We start from the raw sequence: 20,376 nt of genomic DNA, 5'->3' as shown, positions 1-20,376 counted from the left end.
TTTATACATAATCTGTGGTTTACTAAAAATGTCTAGAACACTGCAGATTAATCAATCATACCAGGCCCTGAGCAGCTTGTGTATTATCTTGGGAAGGAATTGCCCATTTTGTATTTAACAAATTGTGAAGAAAAAAAAAAAAAAAAAATCAGAACAGAATGTTACAGGAAAGAACCGGTGGCAGGAAAGTGTTTGATGGGACAGGATGGGATGGAACTTGGTTTATGCCCCCATCGCTCTAATTCTTTGGGCCTTTGTCATTGTTTTATATCTTCAAGGGAATTCTGGGTTATTTCTCTGTTCAAAACTGTAAAAAGTGGAAACCCTCAAGAGAAAGGAAGTCCTTCATGAACAGACTTAAAATGCCTTCAAAAGAGACAGTACCTACTGTTTAGCTATATGAATGCCATGTATAGGGCTTTAATGCTTCAGTGGTGTCTTCTGTAAAGCTGCCAGATAATATTGCAGAATGACATAAAGTATCTGTAAGAATGGATTAGAGAGGCAAGCAACTTTGCTGCTGTGTGTTTTTATATATAGAAGCAATTGACAGAACTGATCAATGAAATCTGTCACTTAGTTACTACCATCAGTTTTTAATGGAAGAGCTTAAACTGCAGTCCTTGAAATGCAATCCAGCCATAAAGGTAATTGTTTGAAAAAGAGTCCCACAGACCCAGACCAAAGAACTATTATCAGCAGTTATTTTTAACAGGAATTCCTACCTCTAAAGTAACATCAAAACATAATTACCAATGTTAATAGTGGAATATTTAGAAGAATAATGATCCCCAATAAACCTAAAGGAGACCATCCCTTGTCATGATCTGTTTTCCATCCTTAGACACCAGTGTTTTCTATTGTATCGATCATTGTAATACATTATTTAATTAAGTGATTCGTATCTATTGTTGGGCCAGTCAGCAAGTGAGCATTCCTGTCCACACTGATGCACTCATTTTAAAACTAACAGTACTTTCATTGATTTATCCTGCACCTTATCCTTTGCCAAATTGGGCAGTGTGCTGGAGTGTTTGAGCCCATGCCTGTACTGATTGTGTAGTTATAGTTCAGTAATACTGGTCTGCAGTGAGCTGTAATGATTTGTGGTGTAGAATGTACTGTTGCTGTTGTAAGTCGGTAATTTTCTATGTGTATATTATTCTGGATAAAAAAAAAACTATACTGTTTATAGTTATGATCTTAATTCAGTACCGAACAACATCACTGCAATAGACCCTCAATAGATTAAAGCAATAGTGTGTTTAAATCCAATTGTCTTGTTGTCTTGAGGGATAAGGTTACCAGCTTATCCTTCATTGTTGTTGCCTATTTTATATGGGAAATATTCTTTCAGCCTTTACAGACAGCTGTATTATTCCTCAAGAATAACAAACCAGATTCATTCTCAAGCCCTTTATTAAAACTGAATGAAGGGTTTGCACAGAATCCTGTGATCTTTGGGCATGGCTTTTCATTTTTGCCTTTTGTTTTTGTAAAGGCAATAATAAATGGCACCCACACAATACAGGGTAGGGGGCGTGTCCCTTTTTGTTGTGCACTGATCTGATAATCCCCCCCAGAGTGTCTCTTGTTTCTGATCTATTCTGATGCCTGTTTTCTTCTCCTCCAGGAAGCAGTGCAGGTGCTGCTGAAGCACTCGGCTGACGTCAACGCCCGCGATAAAAACTGGCAGACGCCTTTGCACATAGCTGCAGCCAACAAAGCAGTGAAGTGTGCCGAGGCCCTGGTACCACTCCTCAGCAATGTCAATGTCTCGGACCGGGCAGGGAGAACTGCGCTACACCATGCTGCCTTCAGTGGTCACGTGGAGGTAACCCCAGCGCTGCCTTTATTGTAGCCTATGGCTGCAACAGTCATATGGCTTTAGTCTGTAGTACATTTTCAAAAGTGTATAAAATGTGAGGAATATTGTGTTCAGTTGTGCCTTGGTGTGAATATATTGTTTATTATGAATGCCTCTTAGTGGTGTGCTTGTTCTTTAATAAATATTTTTTAAAGACTTTTTAACTCCTAAATTACCTCCAAACACTGGACTTGGGCCTTTTATTGGATGCAATGTTATCTGTGGACCTGGTGTTATCTATGGACCTGTTAATGAATGACATGGATTTCATAACTGTGTGACAAATCCAGGTTATTATGGATATTAGAACATCTATATAATAATTCACAAGTTTCCAATTCCAACAACTTTGGTTCCTTGTTCAATCAAAGTTTCCACAATTTCTGTGTGCTTCTGATGTCTTTTGTCCTGAATATCATGGAACTTATCTTGCTCAGATTGCACCACGTTTAATAGCAGCAATATAGCCATATACATTTGCAGCGTTATCTCAAGAGGTCATAAGGCCGTGGTAGAAAGGAGATAGTTGAGTATATAACCCTTATGTTATTGTATAACGTGTTCTGATACGCATATGTATTAGATTCTTATTTTTGAAATAATTATCTTAACGTGTTTTCTTTGTTACTTCCTCCCAAACTTACAGATGGTAAAGTTGCTACTGTCCAGAGGTGCCAATATCAATGCCTTCGACAAGAAAGACCGCCGTGCTATTCATTGGGCTGCTTATATGGGTAAACACTCTTTCTCTGTAAGGTTAACCTCCAAGAGAATGTTTTTTGGGTCAGTGGGTCACATTAGTCTGACTAAACCATGAAATATCAAATCCAAACATAAAAGCATCAAATTGCAGAGCTCATCACCTAAAATCAGTTAAAATATAAAGCCTGAGGTTCTTGATTTGTTTTTAATTCCCCCACCCCCTCCTCCCTATTGGTAGCCTCAAAGTTAAAGATGAGATAAAGGAATTGGTGTTGGTAGATTGTATAAATGTTCTTTTTTGTTCTTCTCTTAAGGCCATATTGAGGTCGTTAAACTTCTCGTGACACATGGGGCCGAAGTGACCTGTAAAGACAAGAAAGCCTACACCCCCCTGCACGCTGCAGCCTCTAGTGGGATGATCAGTGTGGTGAAATACCTTCTGGACCTTGGAGTGGATGTAAGACTTTAGCACTTCTTTACCCATGTATGTTTAAGAGTGTAATGGATATAAAGGATGATTAGATGCAGAGGAGTTATTAGTCTTCCATTCCAGGACATGAGAATGAGCTGCTCATTTTCATCTTGACTGTCTGTGTAGAAAGGTTCTAGCGCTGGGAAATAATGATCCTATGTCCAAATACCACAAATATGTAAGGGGTTAATGTTGTATATTGAATGGTGTGCAGTAAATGTTGGATTACATGCAGTTTTGAAACCGCCACAGTATTTGTTTCTGGGAAATCAGTACAGTGTTAAACATTGTATACATGGGTGGGTGGCTGCATGGTTTGCTATGAATATTTCTGTAATGCAATATGTTGAGTCGCAAACAAATTGACATGAAGTGCTATTCGGTGGAATTTTAATTCGATTGAGCACTTGTTGCCTAGGCCACTTTGTGTCTTTTTGACTGTTAAGCTAACTGGAGACCTTTTTCAGATTAGCCAATTGGGTATTAGAGGTAAGTGCATCACAGTACCATTAGCAGTGCCCATTGGCCCAGCCAATGTGGTGCAAGTTTGCAGGAAAGTGAATCTTACTGAACTTATGGTATGCCTGCTGAATATTATTTGAAGGACATGTATTGATTACTAAACAAGAGCAAATCCATCCAGATCAGCAGGATGCAACCACTGTTACTGACTCCATCTTGGGCTAATGGTTTGTATACTTAAAAAGATAAAACAAACAATTATAGCTATTGCAGGGAACTGGGTGTGTTTTTAAAGGTTCCCTAAAACATACCCTTAAGGATTCCTTACGGTGCTCAATGCATTTACATTCCTGTGGTGACATTTCACTGAACAATTAATCTGTGAAAAGCACTTGCCAAGTTACTGTGATGCATGATTATATAACATGGACTTAATGTATACTTCTTACACTCAGTGAATGCTAGCAGTTTACCTGATTTGAACCCCAGCATTGCTGTCATTGTTTCAGAAGCAGCTTTAAAAAGATTGCATTCAGACACGTCTGCTTGTGGTAGAAAAATAAACCTATTGAATTAAATGAAACTCTACTCCTGAATACCCTGGGTTATTGGTTGTGTAATATCTGCTTTTTGTTCCCATCGGTATTCAGTCATTTGAAGAATGTTTAAAGAGTTACGCTTGCTCAATTGAAACCGTTATTGCAATCACATGAGTAGCAAATAAAATAGCAGGGGAAATCTGGTTTTGATTCAATCTTTCATGTATGAGTGCTTCCTCTCGGGAGCGGATTAAAGGCTGCTTGTGAGCCACTAAGTCTTGATTTTATCATTTCCCGTGATGGAATAATGCCGCGGACGTCTTGCTCGTCTTACCAGTGTGTCTAATCTTTTACAGATCAACGAACCAAATGCCTATGGAAACACACCGCTGCACGTGGCTTGCTACAACGGACAGGATGTTGTCGTGAATGAGCTCATAGAGTGTGGTGCTAATGTCAACCAAGTGAACGAGAAAGGCTTCGCTCCTTTGCACTTTACTGCCGCGTCTCGGCACGGAGCGCTGTGCTTAGAACTTCTGGTTGGTAATGGTGCGGATGTCAATATCAAGGTGAGATGGTTTTAATTCTTTAACCACCCAGGACCCACGCATTCCCTTTTAAGAAACCTACATGCTAGCCCACCAACACCCCCCTGTAAAGATGAGCTTAGTTGTCATTTTGCCAGTTGATAAGAATTACCATACACACATCACTTCACTAGTCTTACATACCTGGACTGAGACTTCATGTGTATGGTGGATCTGTGCTCAGTCCCATTTTTTTTCCCTATTATTATTCTTGTTTCACAAGGAAAACCATTTTAATTAAGTGGTCAAAAGGTTCCTATCAGAAAATGCTTACAGTTACATGGAAAACTGAGTGCTTCACGACTCATAATTTTCAACATCTCAAGGAATGAATGCATCTCTAGTACATTTGAATGTACACTTAACATTTTATTAAAATATAAAATCTTGTGTTTAAAAGCACTTGACAGCAGCATGTTCTTTAGTTAAACAAGTGTTATTCTTGGTTGGTTTAGTGTGATGGTGATATTTCTAACAATCTGAACTTCAAGTCATATTATTTAAAGGGTAACTGAATATTGCCTAAACATGCAAGCTGTTCACTTTTTCAGAATGTCTTTTGACCCACAGCAATGAGCAGAAGGGATTTAAGGTTTTTAGTCCATAACTAGACCAAATGAAATGCATTCTGTGTTTTAGAAGTTACTAATAATATATTATGGACTATTCATATGAATTAAGGGCCTGTGTGTTGGTTGGGGGCTCTATGCTATGCTTTGTGTTTTTGTGTAAGTTCAGAAGCCAATTTAAACTCGCCTTTTGCGATCAGTGCTGCTGCCCTAGCCACTTAAACAGTGAAGTTCTCCCTCCCAAACATGGCAAAAGCCCCGAGCTGCGGCCGTGTGTTGGTTGCGTTTCCCCCCATCCCCTGGGGAGGGCCATGCTATAAGTGACCTCCAGCTAGCATCTGTGGGTGCGCCAGTCTGTTTCTTCTCTGTTTTGGCTGACCTACTTTAACACATGCTAAGTGGTTGGTTCTCTGCCACTTCACCCCCATCTCTCTCAAACGTACAGGAACATTGTGCATTGTCTAACCAATTACCTCAGGCGACAGCAGCCTGTTCTGAAATGCACCAGCCAGTTGTGGGGTCGGTCAGGTTAGACTGTGCCCTGTTCATCTCTTAATTGCACGATCGCATTTACATGTTGTTTTTCATACTCACCAGAGGCCCTGGATTTGAAATGAAGTGAGTTGACAGATTCACCCTGCCCTCCCCGTATATTTGTGTTGCTTTGCATGTAGTTGTTCTAAAAGTAGGCTGTTTTTTCTGCTCCAGAGTAAAGATGGGAAAACTCCTCTGCACATGACCGCCATCCACGGCAGATTCTCCAGGTCACAGGCGGTCATTCAAAGTGGTGAGAGAGAAGTAGACTCTATTTATAATTCTGCTGTTCAGGATTGATTAATTGCATGATTTACATTCCGATAAAGCGTTGTGCTGTGAATGTCAGGAGCCTACATTTGTTTTGCTCTGGGAATGAAGAATCTCTTATGGCATTAATATATCTGATCATCTGGCATAAATGTCTGTTTTCCCCCCCACTACTTCTCAGGTGCCGAGATAGACTGTGAAGATAAGAATGGCAATACCCCTTTGCACATAGCTGCTCGATATGGCCACGAGCTGCTTATAAACACTTTAATCACCAACGGCGCTGACACTGCAAAGTGAGTGGGACTTATTGATCTTGCTCGTGTTGAGAGATGGGTGCAGAGCTGAGTACAATCACTTAATGAGCCTGGTGTTTGCAAGTTCCTCACCTGTAACTGTGCTTAAGATAGAAAATGGTGACCTTCTAGCATTTTGTTTGAATATACATTTTGTCTCCTAATGAGTCCATGGCTTTTCCCTAGTGTCATTTCTGAAGATTGCAGAAAATACAATGCACATAGACACAATTTTCTCTTATTGTTAGCTTGTTGTTTGTAGTTTCAAGGCTGCTGCTTTGGGATTTCAAAGTACATAGTTTGTACTGAAAAGTTGACTCCGTTTCAAATTTCATGTGGTGTCTTGATTGTCATTCTAGACTTTTTTCCTCATCCTGAACATAAAAAGGGCCCTTTGTCAAATACAAAATACAAGAGTAGCCCAATGACAAAATGAGACGTTTCACTGTTAGCTTTATAAAATGAATGTCAAATAAGAAGTTTTGTTTTTTTTTGTAAATTTTAGGTTGCATGGTTTAACAAGTATTTCAGAAACGGGGCCTAGTTAGACATTTGCCCTGTAGTTACTCCTTTTTGAGATGTACATAGCATTGCTCCTTTTGTTTCATACAACAAGTCTGTTGCTGGTTGTATGACTGGAACAGCCCCACTCAAAAAGCATTCTGCCAAACTAGAGTGATCTGGGGTTCCTTTCAGTATGTGACTAAATGTCTTTTAACGCGAGCTGTTGTCTCTGACAAAACGTCTCCATACAGACTACAGAGAGTGGCCGAGGGATGAATGTGGACAGGGACAATTATTCATTGTGTTCTGGGCTGTTACAGGCGGGGCATCCACGGAATGTTTCCTCTACATCTCGCAGCGCTGAGTGGCTTTTCAGACTGCTGCCGGAAACTGCTGTCATCGGGTGAGTGTCTGATCCCAGCCCAGCTCCAGGTACACTTGGAGATGTACTGCACAACGGGTTTTTGTTTTTTGTTGACTGTGTGGCCTCATTTTTATATTTTTTGGGGGGTTTTATTACATTTGTGCTGTTAATTGCTTTTTCACTGAGGCTCGGCTTCCCCCTTTTCCAGGTTGAAGAGGGGAAATGCTCAAATACAGCAGGTTGTGTAGTTCTGTAGTTCCTTTGCCTCGTTTTATTTGAATGCCTCTTTTGTAGAACGAAAAGTGCTTTGCTTTCTCTCAATGTTAGATGACCTCACTTAATTTGGTCCACAGATGTTAAAGCATGTCTCACAGCACTAAAGCACACTACCTGTACAAAGTGATGCCAACTGTTTTGCCAGACCGTAATAATCGTGAGTCCAGTATACAGTAATGTATAGAGTTTTTTTGTTGTTGTCTTTTCTGCAGGCTTTGACATTGACACCCCCGATAATTTTGGACGAACCTGTTTACATGCTGCAGCAGCTGGAGGGTAAGTAATCTTCACTAACCCAGAAAGATTAATGGGAATAATTCTGAATCCTGCGTTCTGTGCTGTCATAACCCGTTTTAATTCAAGATGGTTTCGATTTTGGTTATGTTGAAATATAAAATTTGAGATATCGGTGCATAGAAATGGTATCTGGCCAAAATTTTAAGTTGACTATATAATTAAAAGCAACGTCTATAAATTAATCGCATATATTTTCTGAGTTTTTTTTTACCACTAAGTGAATTAGTCATTTGTATACTTAGAATGGTTGAAAGTGGTTAAAATACTGCATCTCATTTCATGTTTGGTTTCCATGGATTTGGTACAACTGTGACTCATGATATGAACAATTCAATGACTCACATTGTGAAGGTTAAATAAATTGAATTGTGTAGATTTTTTGCATATGACTACTGTAGTACAGTACATTTTTTTTGATTAGGACTAGAAAAACACCTTGTATTTTAGTACATCTTCCAGTGTTTAGTATTGAGACACATTGTACTAATATTCCCCATCTTTTTTTTTTCTTCTAGGAACCTGGAGTGTTTGAACCTTTTGCTGAACACTGGGGCAGATTTCAACAAAAAAGACACATTTGGAAGGTAAATCCTTTATTTGCCATGTGTTGAGCTCTAGATTGACAGATTGCGTTTAAAAGATTGGGAGTTTTTCTGGTGGTACTACTAAAATCTCTGCATCCCTTATATTGGAAAATAAATTTTGCCAAACTAAATGATAATGACTTTCGACAGTATTTTAATGAAACTTTCACACAGCAGTGATTGATTTTGTCATGACAGATTAAAATGGCTCAGTCCTGTCTTCTAACTTAAACATACAAGAATCGTATATTAATTTGAGACCATTGCTGCTGTATCTACTTACTGTCCTGTTATTATACTAATAACCAAGTCCTATTACAATAACCATCTCTGTGTCTGTGTGATATATTACACAGACAAGGAAAGGCACAGGAAACTGTGTACTGATAGCCTGGAAACGAGACTGAAACCTTTGGCCAGTTAAATGCAAGTTAAGTCGCTTCTCTTCAATGGGAGAGAAGAATCCTGAGAGAAGTTCCGTCTCTTCATGGATGCTGCTTCTTACAGGACTCCTCTACATTATGCCGCTGCCAACTGTAACTACCAGTGCCTGTTTGCTCTCGTGGGATCTGGAGCCAGCGTGAATGACCTTGATGAGAGGGGCTGCACACCGCTGCACTACGCGGCTGCATCGGACACAGATGGAAAGTGAGTTGAGCACCGCTTTGGATGCTGATGTTGACTGGCATTGAGCCGACATACCCGTCGGTTCGGTTTCTTTCCCTAGACCAGAGTTGCTGAAGCAGCAGATGTTACCATCTCCATAGAGAACAGGTCAACAAAATGCTGTAGTCTAGTTACTCATAGTGAAACAGCATGACGGATGAAGGATTTACACACAAAGGCACATCAGCTTTTTTTATATTAATTTCCTGTTGACTTGAGCAGTGATTTACAAGAGAAGATAGTTGACACATTGATTCCTGAAAACCTAAAAGCCAGTGACTGCAAAAGAATAAATATGACTAGAATTGTAGTTTCTTTTCTGTCCCTTGGGAATCACTTTTTATTTGTATTCTTCATATGGATGTATGAAGTCTAGAATAAATTCCTGTAGGTTCTCTCTGCTGGGTAATGCTTTTCAAATCAAAGACCCAACAATGAGCACCAAGGAGCTTTCAAAAGAAGTCCGGGACAAAGCTGTGGAAAGGCACAGATCAGGGGATGGCTATAAATAAAAAAGTATATCAAAGGCCTTGACTATCCTTTGGAGCACGGAAAAGACAATTTATTAAGAAGTGGAAGCTGTATGGCACCAACAAGGCCCTGCCTAGATCAGGCCATCCCTCAAGACTGGTTGACCGAGCAAGAATGAGACTGATCAGAGAGGCTGCCAATGGCAACTTTGCAGGAGCTACAGTTTGGAGGGATGGCCTGGTTGGGTCTTTGCTTTGAAATGCACTGCCCAGCAGAGGGAACCTATAGGAACTGCGGAGTTTATCCTAGACTGCTGAATTTATCTTGAAATCATGCGAATCAATTTAACACAGGAGGAGGCCATTGATCTTGGTGTGTGATTTTGAAGGCAGTCTGTTACACCGCAGCTAATATAGGATTGCTGTTAGAAGGGAGATGGACACTTATCCAGCCAAGTTATGATTTGTATTTATTTTTTCCAACAACTTTTCCACTTGGAAGTTGTGTGCAAGGATGTGTAGATAACGCATTAAAATATACATATATATTTTAATGCGTTTCGCTTCCAGGCTACAACGCAGCAAATGTGAACATTTTGAAAGATGTAGACTCTAACCTTTCTGTAATGTTAGTCATAGTTGTCTGTACCTTTTAGTATTTGAGAATATAATGCAAGTCCCTTGTCCACCTTTGTAATGTGAAGACTCGTGGCATTGTGCTCCTCAGGTGCCTGGAGTATCTACTCCGGAATGATGCAAACCCAGGGATCCGGGATAAGCAGGGCTACAATGCTGTGCATTATGCTGCTGCCTACGGCCACCGCTTGTGTCTCGAACTGGTAAGTCACAGACGGTTTTCCTTACAGCGGCTGTTTGTCACAAATAAACTCTGCCACCCATATGTTATGTCATTGATACAGAGCTCACATACCAATCAGTTTGATTCCTAGCTACTTTTTACAAAGTACTACATACTAAGTAGCTATGAAGCTCAACTTGTCTCATTTGTAAGCTTTTTTTTTTTTTTTTTGCTGATGTTCTTTTATGCAGATTTTCATGCACACATTAGTGTAGGTCTTCTAGTATTCCTGACCTAAATCAGGGGCTAAACACACAATTTTATTTTAGGTTACAAGAAAATGACACAAAACTGTCCAATGTGTTTTATGATCGTATGTATTATGGCTGTGTCCAGCATGTACTGCTTTTGTCGTCTAAAAGATCGTTTGTCCCGTTTCAGATTGCGAGTGAAACCCCTCTGGATGTGGTAAGTTTTTACTGTATATTGATGGTTCACGGAATCTGAATGTCTGCAAAAATCTGTACAGGATAAATAGAGGGCATGACAATGAAAGTGTAAAGAAATCAATCCTGCGATTTGGCAAGGAGACGAATGTTATCCGATAACCTTCTGAGTACTGTCAGAAACAGCCCGGGTGATGCTGTCCGGCAGGAATTACAACCACTCTGAATTGGCCTGTCCACTATTCATCATGGCAATAACTAAGAGTGTTTACGTATCAGCCAGCGTCTTGCTTTATAATCTTTAAACAGCGTTATAAGGCTGGTGCATGTCAGGTCTGTATGTGAGGAACATCCTGAAACATTCAGACCAGAGACGCACAGCCTGATTGGTTTGGGTGGGTGGAGGGATATATTGTGTAATTGAAATTAATTGATTTTGGGTGGGCCATAAATGTGGCACAACATCCAAAATGTATTAGCACCTAAGGACCTGTGGAAATGCCCAGTCTCATCAAAGCTAGTACGCGGTTATGAATTACCGCTCTGCGCGCCTCTTTGGTTTCCCGCTGAGCTGCTGATAGAGTTCGACAATGTTTCATCAAAGCCCTCGGCAGGAAATTGTAAACCTTTCTGCCCTAGTCAGAAATGTCATGGTCTTGATGTCAGCATTTGTTTGCAGCTCACTGTGATGGAATCACATCGCTGTTGCTTTAGTAGATTTTTATTTTTTCTTTGTTCCGCCTGATAATTGTGAATCGATATGAAATGCCTGTAAGTCCTGGATCGTGTAACGCACCTAATTAGTAACTCTTAATCTCATGTGGAATCTATCAAATGTCTAATACAATTAACAATGGAAGGGGACGAACAAGATTAATTATTTAACGTGGTAGATTCTCAAGACATTTGCTGTTTTTTTTCTTTTGCTGTCTGTACTTTTTGTGCATTATAATTACTATTTATTTCCCCCCCCAGTTAATGGAGACCTCTGGGGCGGACATTCTGAATGACTCTGATGCCAGAGCACCAATAAGTCCACTGCACTTAGCGGTGAGTAAATTATTTCTTGCTTCTGATTGGTTTTACATTCTCTCTCGATTACAGTCATTTAAATTAAAAAAAAAAAAATTAATTGTTAAAACCATGGAGCATTTATCCACATTATTTAATGAACTGCAACAAGAACTGGCCTCTGCAACAAGAAGGAGGGTTCAGTTTTGATTGAGTTTAAGAGCGATTTCCACCCCCCCACCACCAAGTGCTGTCTGGCAGAGTGCAAGGAGGGAATACCCTTATTGAGCAGATGTATAGATTTGCGTGTATGGGTTATATATATATAACCATTGGTAACCATGTTTTGTTTTCGTTTTCTCTGTAGGCTTACCACGGGCATCACCAGGCCTTGGAGGTGCTGGTCCAGTCCCTGCTGGACTTGGACGTCCGGAACAGTAACGGCCGCACACCGCTGGACCTGGCAGCTTTCAAGGGCCACGTGGAGTGTGTAGATGTGCTTATCAATCAAGGGGCGTCCATCCTGGTTAAAGACTATACTCTGAAGAGGACCCCCATCCATGCAGCAGGTATTTCAGCTCAGGACTTCTTGCAGTCTGCTTCGTTTTGTGATGACACTTAAGGTCAATGTTTTCTGTTCATTTGTACTGATTTTCTCTCTCCCCCCACCAGCCACCAATGGTCATTCTGAGTGTTTGCGGCTGCTCATTGGAAATGCCGACCTTCAGACCGCTGTTGACATTCAAGATGGGAATGGCCAGTAAGTTAACAGATTTCTAAAATAACCTTGATATTTTCTTGATGTTAAATTATTAATTACTCCCATCCTTTTGTGGCTTTACTGCCTTTTTAGAGAGAGAAAAATGTCCCATCTATCAATCGTTTCTTACCGGCTAATTTACCTACAGAAATAAAATGGTATGAGTTCCTATTTTCCAAGTGTTGATGGTGGTTCTTGCTCTGTCCAGGACACCCCTGATGCTGTCAGTCTTAAGCGGACACACAGACTGTGTTTACTCATTGCTGAACAAGGGAGCAAATGTGGATGCCAAAGACAAGTGGGGGAGGACAGCTTTACACCGAGGGGTATGTCATACTTTGTGCCGGGCAGCCAGTAGCTGAGATTAAACCGTTTCTAGGCTGCGGGCGCTTGGGGTCTAAGTACAGGAGTGTTTAAAATGCCCGAATCTGTTCCATTTCGCCCGTCAGGCGGTGACTGGACACGAGGAGTGTGTGGAGGCGCTGCTCCAACACAGTGCGAACTTCCTCATCCGGGACTGCAAGGGCCGGACACCGGTGCACTTGGCAGCAGCATGCGGCCACATCGGGGTCCTGGGAGGACTGCTGCAGGCCGCGCAGTCTGTGGAGACCCTCCCCATCATCACGGACAATCGCGGCTACACCCCACTGCACTGGGCCTGCTACAACGGTACAGATTAATCACACTCACTTTGTCCTCCATTTGAATTTTCCTTTCTTCACACCTGAAAAAGAACTATTGCCATCTAGTGGCTTAAATTTATTGATATTATTTCTAATCTACACGCGTCATGTTGTATGAATGAAAATTTGATTTCTGTTTCTAAAATAAGAATAAATTCATGTCTTTTATGTATGTTTAACTCTCTAAAGTATAGGCCCTAGAATCCCAGGGCATTGAGTCACTGCATAAACTGTGCAGTTAAGCTCACATGGCATTATCGGTTTGTGTTCATACCACTGCATTTCAGGCTGTGCTCTCTACGTGTGGCACGGTCCACAGAGGTAATGGGAGTCCCTTCCAGCAGCCTTGGTTTTTAAAGGTCTGCCTCCTGCCTTGTTTTTCAGGTCACGACACCTGTGTGGAGCTGCTGCTTGAGCAAGAGGTTTTCCACAAAATGGAAGGCAATTCATTCAGCCCCCTGCACTGTGCTGTGTGAGACACTCATTTAAACACCTGCTCTACTGCTTTTCTGAATGTGTTACATAAGGGTTAGAAAACTGACTTTATATTCCCCTTTTCATCTGACAGGATAAACGACAATGAAGGAGCCGCAGAAATGCTTATTGACACACTGGGCGCAACCATCGTAAACGCCACTGATTCGAAAGCCAGGTAACGGTCGTCCACAAGCATCTAGTGCTGTTTCACATTGTTAATTCAGTTGCATTCCCTTTCCAACCTTTTGTTTAGGGTGAGTGACTGGCTAGGCTGATTTGCTGGACTGAAAGAAGCACAGATAGCTAAAACCTTTTTCACAGACTGTCCATCAGAAGCAATCCTCCCACCTTTGGGGAGTAAAGATGGGGAATGTGCTGGGAGTCTGACATTTTGCATATTAGGTTAAAAGGTATTCAGTCTGTAGAGTGGGATTGCTGGTAGGTTTATGGTAGTCTAGGTAAAGAGCAGGAAGTGGCAAGTTTTCAAACCCCACATCAGAAAGCTGGTATTGGTTGGTAAATTGATCAACACCAGGCCTGGGTGTGAGGGCCAGATGTCGCGTTGACCGCTCTGTGTAAATGCCAGCCTTCTCTCCTGTGTGGCAGGACTCCCCTGCACGGCGCGGCCTTCACGGACCACGTGGAGTGTCTACAGCTGCTGCTCAGTCACAACGCACAGGTCAACGCCGTGGACTCGTCCAGGAAAACGCCGCTAATGATGGCGGCAGAGAATGGGCAGACCAATGCCGTTGGTATAACAGACTTTTTTTCGGTTTTGCTGCCGTTATTCTTTAAGTAAACTTATACTATAGATTGAAGTAGCCTGCCCTGTTTCTGTAAATCATTAGTGTGCAGTAGTTGTAACTAGTCTGAAACCGAAGGATGTAAATTTTGAATGGTAATCATTAGTGCGTCCCATAATAACCTTATTATTTAGTTACACTTGTGGTTTGTGAGTACTGTCTTTTCTTAGATTTCTGTAGCCTCTTATTTGAGTCTTGAGTGTGCAATCTTTATTGCCCCCCCCCCACAGAAGTGCTGGTGAGCAGTGCCAAGGCAGATCTCACCCTACAAGATGCTAACAAAAATACAGCCCTGCACCTGGCTTGCAGCAAGGTGAGCATCTCTCTGACTGAGCCCAGAAATGGGACCACTTTGTGATCAGCACCTCGAGAGACTTGTGTGTTGGATCCCCAGCTGTATTGTGCAGGATTGTGGAAAACCTGTTCAGTCATATTCACAGTGCAGCTCCTATACCGTAAATAAAGTGGGTTAAGGGAGGAACTTGTCAATACAGACACTAAACTCTCTGAATGTTTTAAGAATTAAATTGTGTTTTTCTTACTGTATGAAATGTGTATATTTCTCAAAAACAGATGTTCTTTAGTACTGCAGGTTTCTTTGTCATCCCAGCAGGTGATGCGTAACCTGTCCTGCATTTCAAATTGAGACCTGATGACCTAATATAGCACTTATGATATATATTATTTTTTTGATGTTTTTTGAAGGGTCATGAAACGAGTGCCTTGTTAATACTGGAGAAGATAACCGACAGGAACCTCATCAACTCAACAAATGCAGCTTTACAGACGTACGTACCGTGGATTGATACTTCCGTTTCTTGATTTCTTTAAACAAAAAATTCCTTAGATTTTCATGTGAATTTTAAGCGTGCATTAACTTTTTTTTGCAAGAGGCACCAATATAAACATTTGTAGACTTGCATGTTTTGTTACGGGGGAAAATAATCGACTATTTCAACACAATTTCCTGCATTTGTTGTTCCTGAAGACAATAATAATAAAATAAAAAAAAAGAATCTTGATAAAGTTAATCAGATCTGTATTAGAAAAATGAGACCTAAAGATGTTTTTTGAATGTGTCTTTTCTCAGTTAACATTATAAACTTAAGAGCCCTCTGCTCAGAATGGTAGGTTCTTAGTTCCACCTTGTGGCTGCTCAAGAGTACTGCAGCTTAAGTACTTTCACTCCTGTCAATGTGATTAATGGGGGCTCCTTGGCCATGGTAATCTATTCTGTAAAGATCGTGGTTGCAGCACCACGTGCTGCTTCCAGCGTGAGCTTCCAGTGTGTGCCCCTGTGTGCGCTGAATGGCTGACTAAACAGACGGGGGTGGCTGCAGGTTATAACCTCTCCTAGGCTGATTTGGACATTGTCTTGGTCTCCTCTGTTAGACCCCTGCATGTGGCTGCGAGGAACGGCCTCACCGTGGTGGTGCAGGAGCTGCTGGGGAAAGGGGCCAGCGTGCTCGCTGTGGATGAAAATGGTAAGAGCACCGTGTCCATTCAGGATGAAGCATTTCCACTATTTTTCAGAGTGATTCGAGGTTAAAAAAAAACAAACATATATATATAATTTACTGAACTCCCAGGTCCTGTTCTACTTAATGCAGACACATCAGGTGCCAGTAGTGCCAATAGGGCAATATGCTGAGTAAAATATTGGAATCTTGTTTTGTGTTCTTACACGGTGTGAGATTTAACGTGCTGGTCGTTGCAGGCTACACACCCGCCTTGGCATGCGCCCCGAACAAAGACGTTGCTGACTGCCTCGCCCTGATATTGGCCACCATGATGCCTGTATCTCCAAGCACTACTATGCCCAGCCTCAGTTTCAATGCCATTAATCACTACACCAACCCTTCGAAGACTGTGACCTTTGACACGCTGCCCATCTTGAGAAGCGAACACAGCTCTTACTGCAGCTTCAACAACATCGGCCGGGAGGACGGGTACTCGTACAACGAAGACGACGAGCTCAACGACTCGGACTCTGAGACCTATTGAGCCGAGGGAGGCGGTGTCTGAAGCGCACCCCTGTCTTACTGAGCAGGAGCCCAGCTCTTGAACAGCCGCATCTTTGACCCAAACAGCTGAACCAGATTTCATTGGCTGATGTTCGTGGGAAGTGTTTCTCAAAGGGCCTTAAGAGTCGGACCTGGAAGGATGCCGAGTTTCGAAGGAATTGGGGAAGAAGCGGTTGAAGAAAACGAGAAGCCAATTACTTTCTTTCTTTACCGTACCATTTAATTTGCAGTGCCAGAAGTCATTTCAGCAGTGTACACTACTATTAAATGTGTTGTTTTCAAATCAGAGTTTTAAAGTGAGACTGGGACTATACGAGTAAAACGATCGATTTCTCTTAAGGCAATAATCCGGTTTGGGATATTAGCACTTGAAGAATAAGTTGCCAAAGGGACCAAAAGTTTCAAAAGCATTTTTAACCCATTGTCAGGAAGAATAGGATTCAGTTTATATTCCAATATGTGTAAGTCAAGATTAATTTATTCTAATGGGAAGATGAAGTACTTACTAATTGTTTGAAAATCATTAAAGGATTTGAAAATCCAAGCCTCTGAGACCTACAACGTATAGAATATATATGGGGACAAAGGAACCTATTTTTGAGACAAAATTTTAACATGGCCTTGTCATGCCTTTTCTAATATAATTTTGAGACCAGCGATCATGGTACAGTCAGGGTTATACATTTTACATTATAAATAAACATCCAGACCTTTTTGGAAAATCACTATGGACATTGATTTACTGTATTTTTATTTGGCAGTATGTTCTTGAAAGATGTGAGCAACTTGACTTCAAGGGCGACAAAGTGCAACAGCAAAATAAATCTCACCTTTTCAATATTGTGGCCCCAGTCATATTTTTCTTTCAATAAATGCTTTTTTTTTTTCATTTGTGTGCGATATCTGTACATTCGATTTGTGTTCCATGTGCCTTCATGGTTTTAATGCGTGGGGTCGGGGTGTGTAAACGGCCAAAGAAACATGGCTGTCTGAGTTAAGCTATGTTTTTTAGAGACCCCAACATGATTTTAATTTCAACACTAATTTCATGTAAAACAATGATACTGTGTTAAAGCAAGTCACTGCAAGCATGATTTGCTTCGTACAGAAGAAAACTGTAAATACCAATGACAGGTTTGCATTGGATTTTACCTTTTACCTGATTTGTTTTAGTTGTTTGTTTTGCTCTTAACATCAATGCCATTTCTACAGGTTTTGCTTGCATTAGTTTTTACATGCAAGACTACCTTAATCTTGTATGTGATTTGTTAGAGCAAAAAGAAAAAAAATCTTCTATTTTTGTTTTATTTTAAATGCATTTTAAACTGGAATTCTGTACAGAATGTCAGCTGGTTTTCTGAAAACAAACGTGTGGCACAGGACGACTTGGTTTATTACATTTTGTGATTTTTCTTTTTCTTTTGAAGAGATGAAATTCTAGCATGTATATAGGAAATAGTGACTGCTTGGATACTATACCTACCTGCACTCTTTAAATACATCTCTGAGATTTCTGTATATTTTATGGATAATAAAATCCAAATGTGGGTTATATGTAATTTAATAGCTCATTTGTGTTGTGGTAATTTCAGATTAATTTGGCAATTCTCTATAGCCTTAATCCCCCGCTCCCCCATTGGGGGCAGATAACCCCTTCAACAATCTTCTTTGCCCCTCCCAACGCACTGCAGCGCTCGCTGTGGTGCAATTGGTGCCGTGTTATTGTAGAAAGCAGAATCGATTCATTATCGTTTCAGTCCTCAGAGCCTTTATGATTCTAGATTAGATTGAAAAATTAGGTGAGTAAACTTGCAACAATAGTGTAAATGGGTTTGTCACACTCCACCATTTGGACCAGTATTTGAAACCTAATGTTATGTGTTTTAACCTGGTCTTCACATTAACCAAGCTAGATTTAAATTGCTGTACCATAAACTTTTTTAAATTGGCATCAAGTGTTTTTAAAACATTTTTTGTGATGTCATACTTTGAGTTGACTATACAAATCCACTGACTAAAGAGGCTGTGTGGCTTTGATCACAATGGGGAGTGCGGGGTAGGTGCATTGATCACATCATCCTCACTTTTAGGACACTTACAGTCCATTTTAAGAATGCAAAATCAAGTCTGTTTACTTCAATTAATGGGTTAAAGTTTACTCCCACAATGAGTTACAAACTTTACAATCCTTTTACCATTGACTACAGTCATATTTTAAATAAACATTACATGCACAATATCCACATAAGAGGCAAACCGATATATTTCTAATGCATTACAGAAGTATCACTGTCACACTAACCTATTTCAGATATAGTTTTACAGTGATCACTGTCCATTCAAATGTCTTTGAATTTCCTTCTTCTATACAGGTTTTAAAGCAATTCACAACCAGTGTACTTTGAGATGGTGTGCTGTCTGAAAACCACTCCTAAGCCAGGGCCTGTAATGCTTCATCTGTAAGTAGGTAAAGGATTTCAAATGGAAGCTAAACATTTTCGATTGTACTGAGAATTCTGTAGAGGCAAAAATCAGTGAATTACCACTAAGAGGCCAGGGGTCTTCAGTGGCGATGGTTTATTCCATACCGAGCGCTCTGGACTGACTCCAGAGGGGAGAGCTTCATCTTATTTACTGTACAGGCTTTATGTAATGGATCGTATGTTGATGGTTTTCTCCCAGTGGTGTTCCCTAACCACTGTTCTCCCTCAATGCAATATTTTTAAAGCAGAAAATATTACAGCCCGGAATACTTTTATGCTAGATATGAATATATGCTTACAATAACATATTGGGTTTATACAGCCATAACATTATGACCACCTGCCTAATACTGTGTAGATCCCAAAACAGCCCTGACCCATCGAGGCATGGACTCCACTAGACCTCTGAAGGTGTGCTGTGGTATCTGGCACCAAGACGTTAGCAGCAGATCCTTTAAGTCCTGTAAGTTACGAGGTGGGGCCTCCATAGATGGGACTTGTTTGTCCAGCACATCCCACAGATGCTCGACTGGATTGAGATCTGGGGAATTTGGAGGCCAAGTCAACACCTTGAACTGGTGATTCATCAGACCAGGCCACCTTCTTCCATTGCTCCGTGGTCCAGTTCTGATGCTCACGTGCCATTGTAGGCGCTTTCGGCAGTGGACAGGGGTCAGCATGGGCACCCTGACTGGTCTGTGGCTACGCAGCCCCATACGCAACAAACTGCGATGCACTGTGTGTTCTGACACCTTTCTATCAGAACCAGCATTCACTTTTTCAGCAATTTGAGCTACAGTAGCTCGTCTGTTGGATCGGACCACACGGGCCAGCCTTCGCTCCCCACGTGCATCAGTGAGCCTTGGCCGCCCATGACCCTGTCGCCGGTTCACCGCTTTTCCTTCCTTGGACCACTTTTGATAGGTACTGACCACTGCAGACCAGGAACACCCCACAAGAGCTGCAGTTTTGGAGATGCTCTGACCCAGTCGTCTAGCCATCACAATCTGGCCCTTGTCAAAGTCGCTCAGATCCTTATGCTTGCCCATTTTTCCTGCTTCTAACACATCAACTTTGAGGACAAAATGTTCACTTGCTGCCTAATATATCCCACCCAAAGCAAAGATGAAGTATTCTTGCCTACACAATCCAAGCCTTTTAGATTGACTTGAAGAATTTATATTTATTATAAATGGATGCCTTCTGATCTCTCAATATGCTTTATTTCAATAGAAATGGTCTGGAATGTATATTGGTCTATTACAGACTGATATTGTCACTTAACTCTTCTATGTTCAACTTTTTGATGAAGAATGATTTGATCTTGATCAACATAAATGAAAGACCACACAAAATGTACTTCCTGTACAAACAACCACATGTGTGTGCATGTGTGTAGCTGCTGCTTTCATTATTCAAGACAAAACTGTT

General features: G+C 41.0%; 1 protein-coding gene across 3 annotated transcripts in view; it reads left to right on the top strand.

The window, feature by feature from the left end:
- Positions 1–18,026, top strand: part of ankrd28b (ankyrin repeat domain 28b) — a 44,463-nt gene extending 26,437 nt beyond the window's left edge. For all 3 annotated transcript variants that reach the window (XM_066715680.1, XM_066715679.1, XM_066715678.1), the window contains 24 exons: positions 1,634–1,834; positions 2,514–2,601; positions 2,884–3,026; positions 4,399–4,611; positions 5,907–5,985; positions 6,184–6,298; positions 7,123–7,205; positions 7,655–7,718; positions 8,255–8,323; positions 8,831–8,971; positions 10,187–10,298; positions 10,700–10,726; positions 11,680–11,754; positions 12,083–12,284; positions 12,388–12,475; positions 12,684–12,801; positions 12,925–13,144; positions 13,543–13,630; positions 13,727–13,810; positions 14,242–14,387; positions 14,669–14,751; positions 15,144–15,226; positions 15,831–15,922; positions 16,156–18,026. In XM_066715680.1, the coding sequence (XP_066571777.1) occupies positions 1,634–1,834; positions 2,514–2,601; positions 2,884–3,026; positions 4,399–4,611; positions 5,907–5,985; positions 6,184–6,298; positions 7,123–7,205; positions 7,655–7,718; positions 8,255–8,323; positions 8,831–8,971; positions 10,187–10,298; positions 10,700–10,726; positions 11,680–11,754; positions 12,083–12,284; positions 12,388–12,475; positions 12,684–12,801; positions 12,925–13,144; positions 13,543–13,630; positions 13,727–13,810; positions 14,242–14,387; positions 14,669–14,751; positions 15,144–15,226; positions 15,831–15,922; positions 16,156–16,442 (2,901 nt within the window). In that variant the 3' untranslated portion in view covers positions 16,443–18,026. The remainder of the gene's footprint in view (positions 1–1,633; positions 1,835–2,513; positions 2,602–2,883; positions 3,027–4,398; positions 4,612–5,906; positions 5,986–6,183; positions 6,299–7,122; positions 7,206–7,654; positions 7,719–8,254; positions 8,324–8,830; positions 8,972–10,186; positions 10,299–10,699; positions 10,727–11,679; positions 11,755–12,082; positions 12,285–12,387; positions 12,476–12,683; positions 12,802–12,924; positions 13,145–13,542; positions 13,631–13,726; positions 13,811–14,241; positions 14,388–14,668; positions 14,752–15,143; positions 15,227–15,830; positions 15,923–16,155) is intronic.
- The last annotated feature ends 2,350 nt before the right edge of the window (positions 18,027–20,376 follow it).

The sequence above is a fragment of the Amia ocellicauda genome, chromosome 10, assembly GCF_036373705.1.
Source record: "Amia ocellicauda isolate fAmiCal2 chromosome 10, fAmiCal2.hap1, whole genome shotgun sequence".
NCBI classification, from domain to species: Eukaryota; Metazoa; Chordata; class Actinopteri; order Amiiformes; family Amiidae; genus Amia; species Amia ocellicauda.
This window is presented reverse-complemented; position numbering and strand designations above follow the sequence as displayed.